The sequence below is a fragment of the Cyclopterus lumpus genome, chromosome 13 (assembly GCF_009769545.1).
Source record: "Cyclopterus lumpus isolate fCycLum1 chromosome 13, fCycLum1.pri, whole genome shotgun sequence".
Classification (NCBI taxonomy): Eukaryota; Metazoa; Chordata; class Actinopteri; order Perciformes; family Cyclopteridae; genus Cyclopterus; species Cyclopterus lumpus.
Genome location: NC_046978.1, coordinates 20,990,289 through 21,012,788, shown reverse-complemented (window position 1 = coordinate 21,012,788; position 22,500 = coordinate 20,990,289). Strand labels below are relative to the sequence as shown.

At 48.5% G+C, this 22,500-nt stretch overlaps 1 protein-coding gene across 1 annotated transcript in view; it reads right to left on the bottom strand.

Moving 5' to 3' along the window:
- The window catches only part of ano7 (anoctamin 7), a 36,597-nt gene that overhangs the window by 10,928 nt on the left and 3,169 nt on the right, over nucleotides 1–22,500 (bottom strand). The window contains exons 3-14 of the mRNA XM_034549093.1: nucleotides 21,825–21,882; nucleotides 19,462–19,592; nucleotides 18,713–18,820; nucleotides 18,159–18,295; nucleotides 17,646–17,703; nucleotides 13,233–13,343; nucleotides 5,523–5,688; nucleotides 5,351–5,441; nucleotides 4,766–4,862; nucleotides 4,296–4,439; nucleotides 454–591; nucleotides 252–347 (exon numbers count right to left, since the gene is read on the bottom strand). Coding sequence (XP_034404984.1) covers nucleotides 252–347; nucleotides 454–591; nucleotides 4,296–4,439; nucleotides 4,766–4,862; nucleotides 5,351–5,441; nucleotides 5,523–5,688; nucleotides 13,233–13,343; nucleotides 17,646–17,703; nucleotides 18,159–18,295; nucleotides 18,713–18,820; nucleotides 19,462–19,592; nucleotides 21,825–21,882 — 1,335 coding nt within the window. The remainder of the gene's footprint in view (nucleotides 1–251; nucleotides 348–453; nucleotides 592–4,295; nucleotides 4,440–4,765; nucleotides 4,863–5,350; nucleotides 5,442–5,522; nucleotides 5,689–13,232; nucleotides 13,344–17,645; nucleotides 17,704–18,158; nucleotides 18,296–18,712; nucleotides 18,821–19,461; nucleotides 19,593–21,824; nucleotides 21,883–22,500) is intronic.

Sequence of the window (22,500 nt, the reverse complement as noted above, 5' to 3'; positions counted from 1 at the left end):
GTTCAGGTGTAGTTACTCAACAGAAGGGAACCGGTTCCTGTTGAAGGTCTTGTCTTTGGGGGTACGTGGTGTTTGTATGGAGGTGTCCACAGGTGGTGGATGTGTTCAGGTGTAGTTACTCAACAGAAGGAAACCGGTTCCTGTTGAAGGTCTTGTCTTTGGGGGTACGTGGTGTTTGTATGGAGGTGTCCACAGGTGGTGGATGTTCAGGTGTAGTTACTCAACAGAACGAGGAGCCGTGTTGAACTCACCCAGCCGGTTAAGAAGCCGCCAGACTTGTAGATGAAGACTGTGAGGATGCTGCGATACAGAATGATGGCCATGAGGAACACCAGCACCACAACAACCTACACATAGGAAGTACAACCCTGTTAGAAACAGGAGGAACTCCAACCATCACCTCCACTGATGGAAACCCAGCTGAGGTCCAGGGTCAAAGGTCGTGAGGCTCACCATGAGGATTATGACCATGCAGCCAGTCATTGTTCTGTTGAGTCGTTGCTTCTCAGGGAAGTAAGGTTCCTCTGCTCCGGTCACCGGGCTCTTCATAGTCATCGGTGCCATGGCGGTGAACTCTGGGCGAGGTCTCTCCTGTGAAGGACAGAGGGGGGTCACCTTAAACACCAGAGACATGTACCATCAGAGGAACAGAGAACAGACCTCCACCAAGGCCATGGCTGGTGGTCCTGATCCTCTATATGAACTCAGTTTAGTCCTGGTCCTCTATCTGACCTCAGTTTAGTCCTGGTCCTCTATAGACCTCCATCAGTAAACAGACCATAAGAGACAAAATGGTCTGGTTCTATAGAGTTATCCTTAAAGCTCCTCATCTGAGCCACTGGGTCGGATTCTGGTGAAACCAGATCATGCCGGTTCACCAGAATCCAGCGGGGCCTCCTGCAGAGACCAGTCCACCGTGGAAAGACCCAGATCCGGCTTGGTTGGAACTCCGGAGGGATGAGGAGAGCTCAGCTTCTGGCAGCAGCAGCATCTCCTCCTCCTCCTCCAGGACGTGTTGCTGGACCCAATGGAGGGCAGGAACAGAACCAGGACTGAGAGGGGCCGACTGTCAGACCCTACAGCAGTAAAATAAGAGATTTTCTAAAGAGACCTTGGTGCTCAGAGACACTACCACTTTAGTTCACAGGGGGCGCCAGAACAACACTACCACTTTAGTCCACAGGGGGCGCCAGAACAACACTACCACTTTAGTCCACAGGGGGCGCCAGAACAACACTACCACTTTAGTCCACAGGGGGCATCAGAACCAACACTACCACTTTAGTCCACAGGGGGCATCAGAACCAACACTACCACTTTAGACCACAGGGGGCACCAGAACCATCACTACCACTTTAGTCCACAGGGGGTGCCAGAACCAACACTACCACTTTAGTCCACAGGGGGCATCAGAACCAACACTACCACTTTAGTCCACAGGGGGTACCAGAACCAACACTACCACTTTAGTCCACAGGGGGCACCAGAACCATCACTACCACTTTAGTTCACAGGGGGCACCAGCACCATCACTACCACTTTAGTCCACAGGGGGTGCCAGAACCAACACTACCACTTTAGTCCACAGGGGGCATCAGAACCAACACTACCACTTTAGTTCACAGGGGGCGCCAGAACAACACTACCACTTTAGTCCACAGGGAGCGCCAGAACAACACTACCACTTTTCTCCACAGGGGGCACCAGAACCAACACTACCACTTTAGTTCACAGGGGGCGCCAGAACAACACTACCACTTTAGTCCACAGGGGGCACCAGAACCAACACTACCACTTTAGTTCACAGGGGGCGCCAGAACAACACTACCACTTTTCTCCACAGGGGGCACCAGAACCAACACTACCACTTTAGTTCACAGGGGGCGCCAGAACAACACTACCACTTTAGTCCACAGGGGGCACCAGAACCAACACTACCACTTTAGTTCACAGGGGGCGCCAGAACAACACTACCACTTTTCTCCACAGGGGGCACCAGAACCAACACTACCACGTTAGTCCACAGGGGGTGCCAGAACCAACACTACCACTTTAGTCCACAGGGGGCACCAGAACCAACACTACCACTTTAGTCCATAGGGGGCACCAGAACCAACACTACCACTTTAGTCCACAGGGGGCATCAGAACCAACACTACCACTTTAGTTCACAGGGGGCGCCAGAACAACACTACCACTTTAGTCCACAGGGGGCATCAGAACCAACACTACCACTTTAGTCCACAGGGGACCAGAACCAACACTACCACTTAAGTCCACAGGGGGCATCAGAACCAACACTACCACTTTAGTCCACAGGGGGCATCAGAACCAACACTACCACTTTAGTTCACAGGGGGCGCCAGAACAACACTACCACTTTAGTCCACAGGGGGTACCAGAACCAACACTACCACTTTAGTCCACAGGGGGCATCAGAACCAACACTACCACTTTAGTCCACAGGGGGTACCAGAACCAACACTACCACTTTAGTCCACAGGGGGCATCAGAATCAACACTACCACTTTAGTTCACAGGGGGCGCCAGAACAACACTACCACTTTAGTCCACAGGGGGTACCAGAACCAACACTACCACTTTAGTCCACAGGGGGCATCAGAATCAACACTACCACTTTAGTCCACAGGGGGTGCCAGAACCAACACTACCACTTTAGTCCACAGGGGGCATCAGAACCAACACTACCACTTTAGTCCACAGGGGGTGCCAGAACCAACACTACCACTTTAGTCCACAGGGGGCACCAGAACCAACACTACCACTTTAGTTCACAGGGGGCGCCAGAACAACACTACCACTTTAGTCCACAGGGGGCATCAGAACCAACACTACCACTTTAGTCCACAGGGGGTGCCAGAACCAACACTACCACTTTACTCCACAGGGGGCGCCAGTACCAACACTACCACTTTAGTCCACAGGGGGCGCCAGAACCAACACTACCACTTTAGTCCACAGGGGGCGCCAGAACCAACACTACCACTTTAGTCCACAGGGGGCTCCAGAACCAACACTACCACTTTAGTCCACAGGGGGCGCCAGTATCAACACTACCACTTTAGTCCACAGGGGGCACCAGAACCATCACTACCACTTTAGTCCACAGGGGGCATCAGAACCAACACTACCACTTTAGTCCACAGGGGGCATCAGAACCAACACTACCACTTTAGTCCACAGGGGGTGCCAGAACCAACACTACCACTTTACTCCACAGGGGGCGCCAGTACCAACACTACCACTTTAGTCCACAAGGGGCGCCAGTATCAACACTACCACTTTAGTCCACAGGGGGCACCAGAACCAACACTACCACTTTAGTCCACAGGGGGTGCCAGAACCAACACTACCACTTTACTCCACAGGGGGCGCCAGTACCAACACTACCACTTTAGTCCACAGGGGGCGCCAGAACCAACACTACCACTTTAGTCCACAGGGGGCGCCAGTATCAACACTACCACTTTAGTCCACAGGGGGCACCAGAACCAACACTAACACTTTAGTCCACAGGGAGCACTAGAACCAACACTACCACTTTAGTCCACAGGGGGCACCAGAATCAACACTACCACTTTAGTCCACAGGGGGCGCCAGAACCAACACTACCACTTTAGTCCACAGGGGGCGCCAGAACCAACACTACCACTTTAGTCCACAGGGGGCGCCAGAACCAACACTACCACTTTAGTCCACAGGGGGCGCCAGAACCAACACTACCACTTTAGTCCACAGGGGGCGCCAGAACCAACACTACCACTTTAGTCCACAGGGGCGTACCACTTTAGTCCACAGGGGGCGCCAGAATCAACACTACCACTTTAGTCCACAGGGGGCACCAGAACCAACACTACCACTTTAGTCCACAGGGGGCTCCAGAACCAACACTACCACTTTAGTCCACAGGGGGCGCCAGTATCAACACTACCACTTTAGTCCACAGGGGGCGCCAGTATCAACACTACCACTTTAGTCCACAGGGGGCACCAGAACCAACACTACCACTTTAGTCCACAGGGGGCGCCAGAACCAACACTACCACTTTAATCCACAGGGGGCACCAGAACCAACAATACCACTTTAGTCCACAGAGGGAGCCAAAGTGAAAGTTCCTTGTAGATGAATACACCCTTCATGAAAATCATGCAAGTAGTTTTTCTGTAAACCAACCAAACCAAAAGCCAACTTAAAGTATTAGAGTATTTCATCAGGTGAGACGGATGCAGTGTGAGACATATGAAGGTGAGACATGTGTAGTGTGAGACAGGTACCTCAATGTCCTGGAACTCTGAGCAGTCCCAGCGGTGAGATAGGAATAAACAAGTCCTCTTCCAGTACTCCAGAAAGGTGACGGCCCACAGAGACATAAAGACACTGAAGAACACTGTTCCTCCGTTATCAAACAAGATGCCGGCCTGCAGAGACAGACAGGTTGTCAGACAGACAGATTCATTTCTGCTTCCATTCCTCTGATCTCATGTGTTTTCATGTTCCATCCTTAATGTATCTGAGTAAATGTAATATTCATGGCTGAATACACAGGTTTCATCCTTTGTCCCTTTTTCCACTGGTAACCCTGTGTTTAACCTCACTGCGCTATGAATTGTGGGTAATTCCCTCAGGCAAGCCTACGGTCTCAGAATGAGATAGAGAGGATTTGACAGGAATCTGTCTATCTGCTCTGAACAGGCAGGTGGACAGTAGGACAGACAAGAGGACCGACAGGAAGACAGACAGGTACCTTGTAGGTGAGACAGATGCTGGAGTAGTTCCAGTCGGAGCAGATGTGACAGAGAGAACACATGGGGAAGCTGTTTCCACTGTCACACAACTCCTTCCTACACACACACACACACACACACACACACACACACACAGAGAAAAGCAAGATCAATTGGGGCTTCTGTTCTTTCTGTAGATTTAAAGGTTCTCTATTCAATATTCAGATCATTAATATTTCATCAATGTAGAGATGTGTGGAGGAATGTCTTCTTCTGTTTGAGCTGTCGTCTTAATCAGAATAACTAATCAGTTAACAAGCGTTTACCTCCTGACGCCATGGGAGGGGCTTTAAGCTACGTGGAGATAAAGTTGAGTGTTGTCAGCATATTAGCAAAGAACAATATCGGACTGGATGATTTGTTCAGGAGGGAACGTGTTTACGATGAATCCCTGAATCTAAACGTGCCAATAAACAATGCACTGATGTGCAATGCATTGTGGGATACTGACAACCAAACGATAAGCTCGTTGTGTGCTGAATCTCGCAGCTCTATTTTTGTCCTTTTATAACAAACTATTGGATTCTAACAGAGTTCCTACTCACGCTGGAACGTCCGTGGCCATGAGCCAGAACCCAAACAGGAAGACCACGGTCCCCACCAGGGACGCCGGCAGCAGCCATCCGGTGTAGAAACCTGCAGCCAAACACAGTGACATGGTTCAAACACACCGTGGGGAACTAGGCGGTAAGTTACTGGTGGAGCTGCTCCAGTTACCCAGCCAGGCGAAGTAAAGCGCGATCTTCTCCCCGAAGTATTCCCTGATGTGGTCCAGAGGCTGGTAGTGTCGCCAGGAGGACCACGTGGCCCAGTAGAAATACAGGATCTCTCTCAGATCCCAGGACTTGAGGGGCACGGGGGGCGTCGGCATATTGAAACCGCCCTGCGAACAAAGTGTGAAACTAGAATATCAGGCTGTGTTTCAATCTCAGTCACAATTTGGTCAAAGAGAAAGTTCAATATTATCTGATGGGGGAGGGGTTAAAGGTTAGCATGATGGTGGGGTTAAAGGTTGGGGTGATGGTGATGGTGGGGGAGGGGTTAAAGGTTAGCATGATGGTGGGGTTAAAGGTTGGGGTGATGGTGATGGAGGGGTTAAAGGTTAGGGTGATGGAGATGGAGGGGTTAAAGGTTAGGGTGATGGTGATGGAGATGGAGGGGTTAAAGATTAGGGTGATGGTGGGGGAGGGGTTAAAGGTTAGCATGATGGTGGGGTTAAAGGTTGGGGTGATGGTGATGGAGGATTTAAAGGTTAGGGTGATGGAGGGGTTACGGTTGGGGTGATGGTGATGGAGGGGTTAAAGGTTGTGAGGTTGGGGTGATGGTGGGGGAGGGGTTAAAGGTTAGCATGATTGTGGGGTTAAAGGTTAGGGTGATGGTGATGGAGGGGTTAAAGGTTAGCATGATGGTGGGGTTAAAGGTTGGGGTGATGGTGATGGAAATGTAGGGGTTAAAGGTTAGGGTGATGGTGATGGTGGGGTTAAAGGTTAGGGTGATGGTGGGGGAGGGGTTACGGTTGGGGTGATGGTGATGGTGATGGAGGGGTTAAAGGTTGGGGTGATGGTGATGGAGGGGTTAAAGGTTAGGGTGATGGTGATGGTGGGGTTAAAGGTTGGGGTGATGGTGGGGGAGGGGTTAAAGGTTAGGGTGATGGTGGGGTTAAAGGTTAGGGTGATGGTGGGGGAGGGGTTAAAGGTTGGGGTGATGGTGATGGTGATGGAGGGGTTAAAGGTTGGGGTGATGGTGATGGAGGGGTTAAAGGTTAGGGTGATGGTGACGGTGGGGTTAAAGGTTGGGGTGATGGTGGGGGAGGGGTTAAAGTTTGGGGTGATGGTGGGGGAGGGGTTAAAGGTTAGGGTGATGGTGATGGAGGGGTTAAAGGTTAAGGTGATGGTGATGGTGGGGTTAAAGGTTGGGGTGATGGTGATGGAAATGTAGGGGTTAAAGGTTAGGGTGATGGTGATGGAGGGGTTAAAGGTTAGGGTGATGGTGGGGTTAAAGGTTGGGGTGATGGTGATGGGGGGGTTAAAGGTTAGGGTAATGGTGATGGGGGGGTTAAAGGTTAGGGTGATGGTGATGGGGGGGTTAAAGGTTGGGGTGATGGTGATGGGGGGGTTAAAGGTTAGGGTAATGGTGATGGGGGGGTTAAAGGTTAGGGTAATGGTGATGGGGGGGTTAAAGGTTAGGGTGATGGTGATGGGGGGGTTAAAGGTTAGGGTGATGGTGATGGGGGGGTTAAAGGTTAGGGTAATGGTGATTGAGGGGTTAAAGGTTAGGGTGATGGTGATGGGGGGGTTAAAGGTTAGGGTAATGGTGATGGGGGGGTTAAAGGTTGGGGTGATGGTGTTGGGGGGGTTAAAGGTTAGGGTGATGGTGATGGAGGTGTTAAAGGTTAGGGTAATGGTGATGGGGGGGTTAAAGGTTGGGGTGATGGTGTTGGGGGGGTTAAAGGTTAGGGTAATGGTGATGGGGGGGTTAAAGGTTAGGGTGATGGTGATGGGGGGGTTAAAGGTTAGGGTAATGGTGATGGGGGGGTTAAAGGTTGGGGTGATGGTGTTGGAGGGGTTAAAGGTTGGGGTGATGGTGATTGAGGGGTTAAGGTTGGGGTGATGGTGGGGGAGGGGTTAAAGGTTAGGGTGATGGTGATTGAGGGGTTAAGGTTGGGGTGATGGTGGGGGAGGGGTTAAAGGTTAAGGTAATGGTGATTGAGGGGTTAAAGGTTAGGGTGATGGTGGGGGAGGGGTTAAGGTTGGGGTGATGGTGGGGGAGGGGTTAAAGGTTGGGGTGATGGTGTTGGAGGGATTAAGGTTGGGGTGATGGTGGGGGAGGGGTTAAAGGTTAGCATGATGGTGGGGTTAAAGGTTGGGGTGATGGTGATTGAGGGGTTAAAGGTTAGGGTAATGGTGATGGGGGGGTTAAAGGTTGGGGTGATGGTGTTGGAGGGGTTAAAGGTTGGGGTGATGGTGATTGAGGGGTTAAAGGTTAGGGTGATGGTGATGGGGGGGTTAAAGGTTAGGGTGATGGTGATGGAGGTGTTAAAGGTTAGGGTAATGGTGATGGGGGGGTTAAAGGTTGGGGTGATGGTGTTGGAGGGGTTAAAGGTTGGGGTGATGGTGTTGGAGGGGTTAAAGGTTGGGGTGATGGTGATTGAGGGGTTAAAGGTTAGGGTGATGGTGATGGGGGGTTAAAGGTTAGGGTGATGGTGATGGGGGGGTTAAAGGTTGGGGTGATGGTGATGGGGGGGTTAAAGGTTAGGGTAATGGTGATGGGGGGGTTAAAGGTTAGGGTGATGGTGATGGGGGGGTTAAAGGTTAGGGTGATGGTGATGGGGGGGTTAAAGGTTAGGGTGATGGTGATGGGGGGGTTAAAGGTTAGGGTGATGGTGATGGGGGGGTTAAAGGTTAGGGTGATGGTGATGGGGGGGTTAAAGGTTAGGGTAATGGTGATGGGGGGGTTAAAGGTTGGGGTGATGGTGTTGGGGGGGTTAAAGGTTAGGGTGATGGTGATGGAGGTGTTAAAGGTTAGGGTAATGGTGATGGGGGGGTTAAAGGTTGGGGTGATGGTGTTGGGGGGGTTAAAGGTTAGGGTAATGGTGATGGGGGGGTTAAAGGTTAGGGTGATGGTGATGGGGGGGTTAAAGGTTAGGGTAATGGTGATGGGGGGGTTAAAGGTTGGGGTGATGGTGTTGGAGGGGTTAAAGGTTGGGGTGATGGTGGGGGAGGGGTTAAAGGTTAGGGTGATGGTGATGGAGGGGTTAAAGGTTGGGGTGATGGTGGGGTTAAAGGTTGGGGTGATGGTGGGGGAGGGGTTACGGTTGGGGTGATGGTGATGGAGGGGTTAAAGGTTAGCATGATGGTGGGGTTAAAGGTTGGGGTGATGGTGATGGAGATGGAGGAGTTAAAGGTTAGGGTGATGGTGATGGAGGGGTTAAAGGTTGGGGTGATGGTGATGGAGATGTAGGGGTTAAAGGTTAGGGTGATGGTGATGGAGGGGTTAAAGGTTAGGGTGATGGTGATGGAGGGGTTAAAGGTTGGGGTGATGGAGATGGAAATGTAGGGGTTAAAGGTTAGGGTGATGGTGATGGTGGGGTTAAAGGTTAGGGTGATGGTGGGGGAGGGGTTACGGTTGCGGTGATGGTGATGGAGGGGTTAAAGGTTGGGGTGATGGTGATGGAGGGGTTAAAGGTTAGGGTGATGGTGATGGTGGGGTTAAAGGTTGGGGTGATGGTGGGGGAGGGGTTAAAGGTTAGGGTGATGGTGGGGTTAAAGTTTGGGGTGATGGTGGGGGAGGGGTTAAAGGTTAGGGTGATGGTGATGGTGATGGAGGGGTTAAAGGTTAAGGTGATGGTGATGGTGGGGTTAAAGGTTGGGGTGATGGTGGGGGAGGGGTTAAAGGTTAGGGTGATGGTGATGGTGGGGTTAAAGGTTGGGGTGATGGTGGGGGAGGGGTTACGGTTGGGGTGATGGTGATGGAGGGGTTAAAGGTTAGCATGATGGTGGGGTTAAAGGTTGGGGTGATGGTGATGGAGGAGTTAAAGGTTAGGGTGATGGTGATGGAGGGGTTAAAGGTTGGGGTGATGGTGATGGAGATGGAGGGGTTAAAGGTTAGGGTGATGGTGATGGTGGGGTTAAAGTTTGGGGTGATGGTGGGGGAGGGGTTAAAGGTTAGCATGATGGTGGGGTTAAAGGTTGGGGTGATGGTGATTGAGGGGTTAAAGGTTAGGGTAATGGTGATGGGGGGGTTAAAGGTTGGGGTGATGGTGATGGGGGGGTTAAAGGTTGGGGTGATGGTGTTGGAGGGGTTAAAGGTTGGGGTGATGGTGTTGGAGGGGTTAAAGGTTGGGGTGATGGTGATTGAGGGGTTAAAGGTTAGGGTGATGGTGATGGGGGGGTTAAAGGTTAGGGTGATGGTGATGGGGGGGTTAAAGGTTAGGGTGATGGTGATGGGGGGGTTAAAGGTTAGGGTGATGGTGATGGGGGGGTTAAAGGTTAGGGTAATGGTGATTGAGGGGTTAAAGGTTAGGGTGATGGTGATGGGGGGGTTAAAGGTTAGGGTGATGGTGATGGAGGTGTTAAAGGTTAGGGTAATGGTGATGGGGGGGTTAAAGGTTGGGGTGATGGTGTTGGAGGGGTTAAAGGTTAGGGTGATGGTGTTGGAGGGGTTAAAGGTTGGGGTGATGGTGATTGAGGGGTTAAAGGTTAGGGTGATGGTGATGGGGGGGTTAAAGGTTAGGGTGATGGTGATGGGGGGGTTAAAGGTTAGGGTGATGGTGATGGGGGGGTTAAAGGTTAGGGTGATGGTGATGGGGGGGTTAAAGGTTAGGGTGATGGTGATGGGGGGGTTAAAGGTTAGGGTAATGGTGATTGAGGGGTTAAAGGTTAGGGTGATGGTGATGGGGGGGTTAAAGGTTAGGGTGATGGTGATGGGGGGGTTAAAGGTTGGGGTGATGGTGATGGGGGGGTTAAAGGTTAGGGTAATGGTGATGGGGGGGTTAAAGGTTAGGGTGATGGTGATGGGGGGGTTAAAGGTTGGGGTGATGGTGATGGGGGGGTTAAAGGTTAGGGTAATGGTGATGGGGGGGTTAAAGGTTAGGGTGATGGTGATGGGGGGGTTAAAGGTTAGGGTGATGGTGATGGGGGGGTTAAAGGTTAGGGTAATGGTGATTGAGGGGTTAAAGGTTAGGGTGATGGTGATGGGGGGGTTAAAGGTTAGGGTAATGGTGATGGGGGGGTTAAAGGTTGGGGTGATGGTGTTGGGGGGGTTAAAGGTTAGGGTGATGGTGATGGAGGTGTTAAAGGTTAGGGTAATGGTGATGGGGGGGTTAAAGGTTGGGGTGATGGTGTTGGGGGGGTTAAAGGTTAGGGTAATGGTGATGGGGGGGTTAAAGGTTAGGGTGATGGTGATGGGGGGGTTAAAGGTTAGGGTAATGGTGATGGGGGGGTTAAAGGTTGGGGTGATGGTGTTGGAGGGGTTAAAGGTTGGGGTGATGGTGATTGAGGGGTTAAGGTTGGGGTGATGGTGGGGGAGGGGTTAAAGGTTAGGGTGATGGTGATGGAGGGGTTAAAGGTTGGGGTGATGGTGATTGAGGGGTTAAGGTTGGGGTGATGGTGGGGGAGGGGTTAAAGGTTAAGGTAATGGTGATTGAGGGGTTAAAGGTTAGGGTGATGGTGATGGAGGGGTTAAGGTTGGGGTGATGGTGGGGGAGGGGTTAAAGGTTGGGGTGATGGTGTTGGAGGGATTAAGGTTGGGGTGATGGTGGGGGAGGGGTTAAAGGTTAGCATGATGGTGGGGTTAAAGGTTGGGGTGATGGTGATTGAGGGGTTAAAGGTTAGGGTAATGGTGATGGGGGGGTTAAAGGTTGGGGTGATGGTGTTGGAGGGGTTAAAGGTTAGGGTAATGGTGATGGGGGGGTTAAAGGTTAGGGTAATGGTGATGGGGGGGTTAAAGGTTGGGGTGATGGTGTTGGAGGGGTTAAAGGTTGGGGTGATGGTGATTGAGGGGTTAAAGGTTAGGGTGATGGTGATGGGGGGGTTAAAGGTTAGGGTGATGGTGATGGAGGTGTTAAAGGTTAGGGTAATGGTGATGGGGGGGTTAAAGGTTGGGGTGATGGTGTTGGAGGGGTTAAAGGTTGGGGTGATGGTGTTGGAGGGGTTAAAGGTTAGGGTGATGGTGATTGAGGGGTTAAAGGTTAGGGTGATGGTGATGGGGGGGTTAAAGGTTAGGGTGATGGTGATGGGGGGGTTAAAGGTTGGGGTGATGGTGATGGGGGGGTTAAAGGTTAGGGTAATGGTGATGGGGGGGTTAAAGGTTAGGGTGATGGTGATGGTGATGGGGGGGGTTAAAGGTTAGGGTGATGGTGATGGGGGGGTTAAAGGTTAGGGTGATGGTGATGGTGATGGGGGGGTTAAAGGTTAGGGTGATGGTGATGGGGGGGTTAAAGGTTAGGGTGATGGTGATGGTGATGGGGGGGTTAAAGGTTAGGGTGATGGTGATGGAGGGGTTAAAGGTTAGGGTAATGGTGATTGAGGGGTTAAAGGTTAGGGTGATGGTGATGGGGGGGTTAAAGGTTAGGGTGATGGTGATGGGGGGGTTAAAGGTTAGGGTGATGGTGATGGTGATGGGGGGGTTAAAGGTTAGGGTGATGGTGATGGAGGGGTTAAAGGTTAGGGTAATGGTGATTGAGGGGTTAAAGGTTAGGGTGATGGTGATGGGGGGGTTAAAGGTTAGGGTAATGGTGATGGGGGGGTTAAAGGTTGGGGTGATGGTGTTGGGGGGGTTAAAGGTTAGGGTGATGGTGATGGAGGTGTTAAAGGTTAGGGTAATGGTGATGGGGGGGTTAAAGGTTGGGGTGATGGTGTTGGAGGGGTTAAAGGTTGGGGTGATGGTGATTGAGGGGTTAAAGGTTAGGGTGATGGTGATGGGGGGGTTAAAGGTTAGGGTGATGGTGATGGGGGGGTTAAAGGTTGGGGTGATGGTGATGGGGGGGTTAAAGGTTAGGGTAATGGTGATGGGGGGGTTAAAGGTTAGGGTGATGGTGATGGTGATGGGGGGGTTAAAGGTTAGGGTGATGGTGATGGGGGGGTTAAAGGTTAGGGTGATGGTGATGGGGGGGTTAAAGGTTAGGGTAATGGTGATTGAGGGGTTAAAGGTTAGGGTGATGGTGATGGGGGGGTTAAAGGTTAGGGTAATGGTGATGGGGGGGTTAAAGGTTGGGGTGATGGTGTTGGGGGGGTTAAAGGTTAGGGTGATGGTGATGGAGGTGTTAAAGGTTAGGGTAATGGTGATGGGGGGGTTAAAGGTTGGGGTGATGGTGTTGGGGGGGTTAAAGGTTAGGGTAATGGTGATGGGGGGGTTAAAGGTTAGGGTGATGGTGATGGGGGGGTTAAAGGTTAGGGTAATGGTGATGGGGGGGTTAAAGGTTGGGGTGATGGTGTTGGAGGGGTTAAAGGTTGGGGTGATGGTGTTGGAGGGGTTAAAGGTTGGGGTGATGGTGATTGAGGGGTTAAAGGTTAGGGTGATGGTGTTGGAGGGGTTAAAGGTTGGGGTGATGGTGTTGGAGGGGTTAAAGGTTGGGGTGATGGTGATTGAGGGGTTAAAGGTTAGGGTGATGGTGATGGAGGGGTTAAGGTTGGGGTGATGGTGGGGGAGGGGTTAAAGGTTGGGGTGATGGTGATTGAGGGGTTAAGGTTAGGGTGATGGTGATGGTGGGGGAGGGGTTAAAGGTTAAGGTAATGGTGATTGAGGGGTTAAAGGTTAGGGTGATGGTGATGGAGGGGTTAAGGTTGGGGTGATGGTGGGGGAGGGGTTAAAGGTTGGGGTGATGGTGTTGGAGGGATTAAGGTTGGGGTGATGGTGGGGGAGGGGTTAAAGGTTAGGGTGATGGAGGGGTTAAAGGTGATGGTGATGGAGGGGTTAAAGGCCTCGTACCTCGTGCAGCGGGTAGCCAGCAGTGAAGACCTGCTCCGACAGCAGGCGGTCGATCCCCACCTCCCCCCTCGTCACAGACCCGTATGGGGTCCTGGCCAGGATCTCATAGAGCTGCAGGGACAGGACACAGGACTACTTCAGAGCCACTACCTGTCTACCTGCTGGCCCCCTGAAGGTCTCGGTGTCACAGAAGCAAATCAAGGAGCTATGCTAGCAGTTTAGCCCGGCCTAATGTGCTAAGAGGCTAACGGACAGACCGTGTACTGTCTCTTTAAGTGTCGTTAGGCTTCAAAAGTCACATTTATATCTTTAAATGTTTCATTATGTGAGATGTTTATGTAGTCTAATTATATTTATCTTGACAGCTGCTCGATAACATGTTTTAATAATGTTTGTTTAATACAATTATATCATTATAAATAAATAAAGCAATAGAACAGAGTATTATTCATTTATGTTGCAACATTAAATGTCCATGTTAATATTGTTATAACATAGAAGCAGCTATTGAATTAACACTGTTATTTGTGCAATAAGTTTCACTAAAATCACAGTTATTAAATATGATGATGGGGATGTGTGCATAGACTGTTTGAGGAGGAGGCGTAGCTGCATCCGTCAGTTGACTGAAACATCCTGGAATGTGAAAGGTCTCTGGACCAATCAGAGCCATCGGTGAGGACCACGCCCCCATCCAGACCATAAACTCTGTTTAACTCAGCGAGTCCAGTTTCAAACACATGAATAATATTCGCTATGTTTCTTCAGTTCTCGTTCTAGACATTGAAATCACAATAAATCTAAAACAGAAATCAATTTCTGATCTAAAAGTCATCACAAAACAATAACATGTTATTATGCTCATGAGTTTTAATGTGATATTAAAGGACGCAGGGGGAGGAGCCTCACCTCTATCTTTACGACAGTGGTTCTCAAACTGTGGGGCGCGCCCCTCTAGTGGGGTGAAGTGGTACTACAGGCGGGGCGCAGGAGGAGATAGAAAGACCTTTATGGAGAACTTCATATATTACACAAGTCATTAATAAATACATGTTGAACTGCCTGTAACTTCCTGTTGATGTGTGCGGCCAAGATTCATGTTGACTCGCCACGTCCTACCTCAGTGGCTTTCCTGCTGTTGCCCTTAAAAACAAAAGCTCAACAAGGAGCATGAAGTGAGAGTGGCTTTTGTGCTGCTGCCCTTCAAAACAAGAGCTCAACATTGAGCAGGAAGTGGCCGTATCAAGCCTGAACCTTGTTTCTAAAAGACTTGTAGTGGAAAGCAGCTCATTGCCACTAATACTGATAAACCCTGATGGCTCACACTTATCTGCACTTATTTTGTATTGTTTTGCACAGGTTGTTATTGTTGGTTTGAAAATATATCCAATGGAAAACTCAGTTAAATGTTATTGCCAAACATTTGAAATTATTTAGTTTAGTTTTTCACAGGTTGCACTTTATCTATTGCAATTGTATTTATTCTATTATTTGAAAAAGCACAGATGAAGGAGGGTTAACCCAAAGTGAGAACCACTGAACTAGTAACACATCTCTCAGGGACTGAGACACCACGATGGTTCATCTCAGAGACCCAGAACCAGTTTGTATTGCTGTGACATGCATTTCCCTAAATTAAGTCACGTTCAACCAACTGACACACAGGATGTGTGTTTACTCTCTGAGCATCTGGGCTTCATGTGGACTCAAGAGACTAAAACCAGCTAGGGTTTAAGTATTTGCTCTGTAATCCAAATCTACTAGGGACTAAACTTTATTCTACTTTCTACCTTGAGGTAAACAGATCTTTGTCCTTAATCAGTTTGGCAAGAATTTCACATTCTAGCAAACTGAGACTTCACTGGTGGCAATGAATCCCCTGCATGAGTGACGACTCATACCAGTATCGATAAGTGAGCAATTCCTTCAACGACCTGTGGAGTCTTAAATACCTAGGAGTCTTTGGTTGGAGTCAAGACTCTGAGGATAAAGACCTAGGAGTCTTTGGTTGGAGTCAAGACTCTGAGGATAAAGACCTAGGAGTCTTTGGTTGGAGTCAAGACTCTGAGGATAAAGACCTAGGAGTCTTTCATTGGAGTCAAGACTCGGAGAATGAAGACCTAGGAGTCTTTTGTTGGAGTCAAGACTCGGAGGATAAAGACCTAGGAGTCTTTCGTTGGAGTCAAGACTCGGAGGATAAAGACCTAGGAGTCTTTGGTTGGAGTCAAGACTCGGAGGATGAAGACCTAGGAGTCTTTCGTTGGAGTCAAGACTCGGAGGATGAAGACCTAGGAGTCTTTGGTTGGAGTCAAGACTCGGAGGATGAAGACCTAGGAGTCTTTCGTTGGAGTCAAGACTCGGAGGATGAAGACCTAGGAGTCTTTCGTTGGAGTCAAGACTCGGAGGATAAAGACCTAGGAGTCTTTCATTGGAATCAAGACTCGGAGGATAAAGACCTAGGAGTCTTTCGTTGGAGTCAAGACTCGGAGGATAAAGACCTAGGAGTCTTTCGTTGGAGTCAAGACTCGGAGGATAAAGACATAGGAGTCTTTCGTTGGAGTCAAGACTCGGAGGATAAAGACCTAGGAGTCTTTCGTTGGAGTCTTCGGTGGTGGCTGAGGGCGGCTGAGTATAAACATTTCTCTGTGATAATGTGTTTTCTTTCCATACCTGTGTGCACATCTACTCGTAGATACTATAGACCACGGACTCGTTCACACATGCATCAAAATCCCTCCTCTCTTATTCATCCCACCCGCTCCACACAGACCCAGCACCTCGTCACAGGGGGCCTCTGGAACTGCCAGTCAGCTAACCGCAAGGCGGACTTCATTTCTGGCTTCGCTATCAAGCAATCACTGGACTTCCTGGCTCTCACTGAGACCTGGATCACACCAGACAACACATCAACCCCTGCTGCTCTCTCCTCGGCCTTCTCCTTCAGCCACACACCCAGACCCTCTGGTCGGGGTGGTGGTTCAGGTCTACTCATCTCACCCAAATGGAGTTTTCCACTATTTACCCCACTGTCTTTTGAGTTTCATGCAGTGACGGTTACTCATCCGGTTCATCTAACCATTGTTGTTCTCTACCGTCCACCTGGCTCCTTTGGAGACTTCTTGGAAGAACTAGATGTCCTCCTATCAAACTTCCCAGAAAACGGCCCCCTGCTCATCCTTCTGGGCGACTGTAACATCCAGACAGAGAAGTCATGTGACCTGCTACTCTTACTGTCTTCCTTTGCTCTCTCTCTCAGTCCTTCCCCTCCTACTCACAAAGCTGGACACCACCTTGACTATATGTTCACCAGAAACTGCTCTACAGCAAACCTCACTGTAACTCCACTTCCTGTCTCTGACCACTTCTTCATCTCTTACTCTCTCCCACTCTTTGGAACTGACAACCCTCCCACCTTGGTAACCTCTGACCCCCCAACCACCTGCCCCCTTGACCCCATCCCGTCTCACATTCTCCAGTCCATTGCTCCGGACCTTCTTCCCTTTCTCACCCATCTTATTAACACCTCCCTCTCAACCGGCTGTTTCCCTAACTCTATGAAGGAGGCAACTACAGACCTGAAGTAAACAACCACAGACCTGAAGTCAGCAACTACAGATCTGAAGTCAACAACTACAGACCTGAAGTCAACAACCACAGACCTGAAGTCAACAACCACAGACCTGAAGTTAACAACCACAGACCTGAAGTGCATGGTCTAACCTCACACCCAGGACATGGTCTAACCTTACACCCAGGACATGGTCTAACCTTACATCCAGGACATGGTCTAACCTCACACCCAGGACATGGTCTAACCTTACATCCAGGACATGGTCTAACCTCACACCCAGGACATGGTCTAACCTCACACCCAGGACATGGTCTCCATTGACATCAGGACAGCAGGAAGTCTCTACAAACTAAAAACACATCTTTTTCGACTATACCTTGAATAGGGAAGGTAGAGCCGTAGTAGCACTTTTGTAGCACTTAAATGTCTCTTACTGATAGAACTTTGTAGTTTAACACTTTAGTAGCACTTAAATGGCTCTTACTGATAGCACTTTGTAGTTCAACACTTTAGCAGCACTTAAATGTCTCTTCCTGATAGCACTTTGTAGTTTAACAATTTAGCAGCACTTAAATGTCTCTTACTGATAGCACTTTGTAGTTTAACTTTATTGACTAAATTGTACTTGCTTGATTCTTGTTGTTCTGAGTTTGGACTCATGGTTTAATACACTTATTGTAAGTCGCTTTGGATAAAAGCGTCAGCTAAATGACATGTAATGTAATGTGATGTAATGTAAAGAGGGCCGCAGAAGGACAAGGTGCAGAGTTATTGGTAGGTCTGGCTGGGGTGGGGGGTCAACAGATACCTGGACTTCACTCCTGCTCACACTTCAAACTCACCACCTGGTGTCTTTGTGTCGTCTTGAAGAACTTCTCTTTGTTGTCGCTGCCCAGAAACCTGCAGACAGAAAACAGCTTCAACTGCTTTCAGTGATCCACCTTGTTCTTTATCGGAGGGTTTGCACCCACACTTCAACTCCTTTCAACCGTTAAGGCCTTTACCAACCGGGCAATTACACTACAAGTACTTTAACATTTAAAATGTGTACATTTTAAATTATTTACATTTTTAGATTTAAATTTTTAGACTTTTTAACTTTTTAACATGTTTAATGTTTAAATGTTTAAATGTAAATATATATATATATATATATATATATATATTATTTCTAATTTTGTTTTTGTAATAGTTAGATTATACACTTTTTAAATCTTTTTTTTTTTTTTTTACTTTTAAACTTTTTAAACTTGTTTTACTTTACATTTTTAAATCTTTAATTGCTGTACTTTTTAACATTTTACAATTTAGAAGACTGACATTTGAATGGAACACATAATGAGTACATGTGGTACCTCTGCAGCTTGTTGTTTCTGAACTGACACGTGTGGAAGTCCAGTGGGGGGTTGGGGACGTCCTGGGACATGGGGTTGGGGAGGGACAGCCGGGACAAGACCCGCGCAGACCAGTTAGTGCTCGGAGCGGTGACCACCTGCAGGAGAACAGAAGACCAGGTTTAGGTTTAGGACTAGTTCAGGTCTGTAGTTAGAGCTGTCAGGCCTATAGTTAGAGCTGGTTCAGGTCTATAGTTAGTGCTGGTTCAGGTCTATAGTTAGTGCTGGTTCAGGTTTATAGTTAGTGCTGGTTCAGGTCTGTAGTTAGAGCTGGTTCAGGTCTATAGTTAGTGCTAGTTCAGGTCTGTAGTTAGAGCTGGTTCAGGTTTATAGTTAATGCTGGTTCAGGTCTGTAGTTAGAGCCGGTTCAGGTCTATAGTTAATGCTGGTTCAGGTCTATAGTTAGTGCTGGTTCAGGTCTATAGTTAGTGCTGGTTCAGGTTTATAGTTAATGCTGGTTCAGGTCTATAGTTAGGGCTGGTTCAGGTCTATACTTAGTGCTGGTTCAGGTTTACCTGCAGAGGGACTCTCAGGGTTATCTCCTCGGCGTAGTAACAGAGGACATTCCAGGGAGCACTGAGGAGGACGAAACAGATCTTGGTCTTGACCTCCAGGACCTCTTTCTGTAGACACAAACTGGTTTCAATCTTCTAGTTTCACAAGTTCCACAAGTACTCTTTTCTATGTACACACCACAACGTATATTCATGGAAGTACCGTATTTAAGTACAACTTTACAGGTACTTTAACTTAACTTGCACATTTCAATTTTCTATATGTTATACTTGTACCATAAACTATAGATTAAACTACTCAACAGTTAATGAAGCAGATATGACCTCCAAACAAGTACGGCTTAAATATTTATACATCAAACAACTTGGGGGCATTCTTCCTTATGAGTACTTTGACACTTAAGTACATTTATGGGTAGGGAAGTCACCAGTAGCATCAAAGCATGACGGCATTAGCATGAGCATGAACATTAGCATGAGCATTAGCATGAACATTAGCATGAGCATTAGCAGGACTTCTGTAAGGATCCCGTCAGATAGGAGAACTTGTGAGGGGTCGAAGCGTGAGGAGTACTTTCAGGACCTTCTGCTGATAATACTGCTGTACTTTTACATGAGTGAATGTAGTACTGTATTACTGGAAGGTTTTCTGAGGCCATTTGATGAATACATATTGTTCACTGTTCAAACACTCTTGTTTGTTCAGACATCCCAGAGATGTTTGACTTGTGGGTGTTTGTTTTACTCACCGTCTCCTGCAGCAACCCGGAGTCTCTCAGTTTGTTCAAAAACGCCATCCTCCACTTCTTGTGGGTGAGGCCAAGTCCTTTCCTCTCCTCCTCCTGTGAGCTCAGGGGCTCCTCCCACACCAACACAAAATCTGTCCAATAGGAGAACAGCATTGAAAGCAGAGATATCAAAGATGCTTTGAGGACACAAACACACAAAAACACAGTGGCGGCTGGTGAAATTGTTTTTGGTAGGGCCATCCAATCAATTTCAGAAAACATCCCAGAAAAACCTTCCTGGTGTACCGGTCTCTACAGAAGCTTCCAAACCTTCTTGGTGTACCGGTCTCTACAGAAGCTTCCAAACCTTCTTGGTGTACCGGTCTCTACAGAAGCTTCCAAACCTTCCTGGTGTACCGGTCTCTAAAGAAGCTTCTAAACCTTCCTGGTGTTTTCCGGTTTCTACAGAGGCTTCCAAACCTTCTTGGTGTACCGGTCTCTACAGGAGCTTCCAAACCTTCCAGGTGTACCGGTCTCTACAGAAGCTTCCAAACCTTCCTGGTGTACCGGTCTCTACAGAAGCTTCCAAACCTTCTTGGTGTACCGGTCTCTACAGAAGCTTCCAAACCTTCCTGGTGTACCGGTCTCTACAGAAGCTTCCAAACCTTCCTGGTGTACCGGTCTCTATAGAAGCTTCCAAACCTTCTTGGTGTACCGGTCTCTACAGAAGCTTCCAAACCTTCCTGGTGTACCGGTCTCTATAGAAGCTTCCAAACCTTCCAGGTGTACCGGTCTCTACAGAAGCTTCCAAACCTTCCTGGTGTACCGGTCTCTACAGAAGCTTCCAAACCTTCTTGGTGTACCGGTCTCTACAGAAGCTTCCAAACCTTCCTGGTGTACCGGTCTCTACAGAAGCTTCCAAACCTTCCTGGTGTACCGGTCTCTACAGAAGCTTCCAAACCTTCTTGGTGTACCGGTCTCTACAGAAGCTTCCAAACCTTCCAGGTGTACCGGTCTCTACAGAAGCTTCCAAACCTTCTTGGTGTACCGGTCTCTACAGGAGCTTCCAAACCTTCCAGGTGTACCGGTCTCTACAGAAGCTTCCAAACCTTCCTGGTGTACCGGTCTCTACAGAAGCTTCCAAACCTTCTTGGTGTACCGGTCTCTACAGAAGCTTCCAAACCTTCCTGGTGTACCGGTCTCTACAGAAGCTTCCAAACCTTCCTGGTGTACCGGTCTCTACAGAAGCTTCCAAACCTTCCTGGTGTACCGGTCTCTATAGAAGCTTCCAAACCTTCCAGGTGTACCGGTCTCTACAGAAGCTTCCAAACCTTCCTGGTGTACCGGTCTCTACAGAAGCTTCCAAACCTTCCTGGTGTACCGGTCTCTACAGAAGCTTCCAAACCTTCTTGGTGTACCGGTCTCTACAGAAGCTTCCAAACCTTCTTGGTGTACCGGTCTCTACAGAAGCTTCCAAACCTTCTTGGTGTACCGGTCTCTACAGAAGCTTCCAAACCTTCTTGGTGTACCGGTCTCTACAGAAGCTTCCAAACCTTCCTGGTGTACCGGTCTCTACAGAAGCTTCCAAACCTTCTTGGTGTACCGGTCTCTACAGAAGCTTCCAAACCTTCCAGGTGTACCGGTCTCTACAGAAGCTTCCAAACCTTCTTGGTATACCGGTCTCTACAGAAGCTTCCTGTGCTGGTTCCCTTTCAGCCACTCTGTTGTCTTCTTGTGAGGTGGATCTGGGTCCAGTTGTTCTACATGTAGTTTCTCCCCCAAAGTTCTTCTCTCAAATGGGTCTTGGAGGAGAGATTTTACCGGGTCGGTCTTCTTGGAAGAGAAGTGGTCGTCTCATTTAAAAAGCGCCTGATGAGAACGTTCAGCTTTGGGCCAGATGACTTTGGCCCAAAGCTGAATCTATTTTAGACACTGATTGGCTAAATTTATATCTTTAATATAGGAAGGAGAAGGAGAAGAAGAAGGAGAAGAGGAAGAACAAGAAGAAGGAGAAGAAGAAGGAGGAGGAGAAGAAGAAGGAGAAGAAGGAGGAGGAGAAGGAGGAGGAGGAGAAGGAGAAGAAGGAGGAGGAGAAGGAGAAGAAGGAGGAGGAGAAGAAGAAGAAGGAGGAGGAGAAGGAGAAGAAGGAGGAGGAGAAGAAGAAGAAGGAGGGGGAGAAGGAGGAGAAGAAGAGGGTGTGAAATGTGATCATCTAAACATCTCCAGGAGTTTGACATGAACAACATGAACAAGTCTGAATGAGAATTTCATTTTTAATGAATATTCAATATTAAAATGTTTCCAGCTCAGTTGTTTACGTCGCTCAGCTGTTATTGACTCAACAGTTGCTGTTGTTGACTCAAAGGTGCGTTTCTTTTACTCACCAACTCTACTCGTCCCGTCACTGAAGACGTTCCTGTCAGGACGCTGAACAGGTGCATTCTAGGAAATAATAACAGGGTCATTCAGGACCGGTGAATAAATGCAACCTCTTTGTTCACCAGCAACAACAACAAGAGAAAGTAAACAAACACAAATCATGTGTTCCTCCTTGAACAGCCAATCAGATTCCTCCAATTGATTCTAAATGATTCTATAAAACAAACAAACCTTTATGAATCTTCCAGGTTTAGTTCATCAAGATAATCTTCACTCATGAACTTTATTGATGTTTTAAGTGTAAAGTAAGGAGCTAACGCTAGCCACTAAGCTAAAGGAGGACTAGTGTCCTAGAGAGGACGCTTAGTCGTCTCCTTTAGACTCTTTAAGATTCACCAGAGGGGCGTTCACTGACTAGTTTAAGAAATCAGAGAACTAACCGCTGCTTTTAAACACAGACGTCTGAACTCAAACAGGAAACACTGCTAGACGAGGGAACAGGAAGTGGAGGCGTGTTGACCTCCCACATGCCTTCATGATATTTAGTTGTTTACTTTGTTGTTAATGAGGCTGAAGACAGACGTGCACTGCTTCATCTTCCTCGTCTTCCTCATCTTCCTCATCTTCATTGCTCACTTCCGTTCTCCGGCGTCACCAAACCAGGATGAGCTCTGAGCTCAC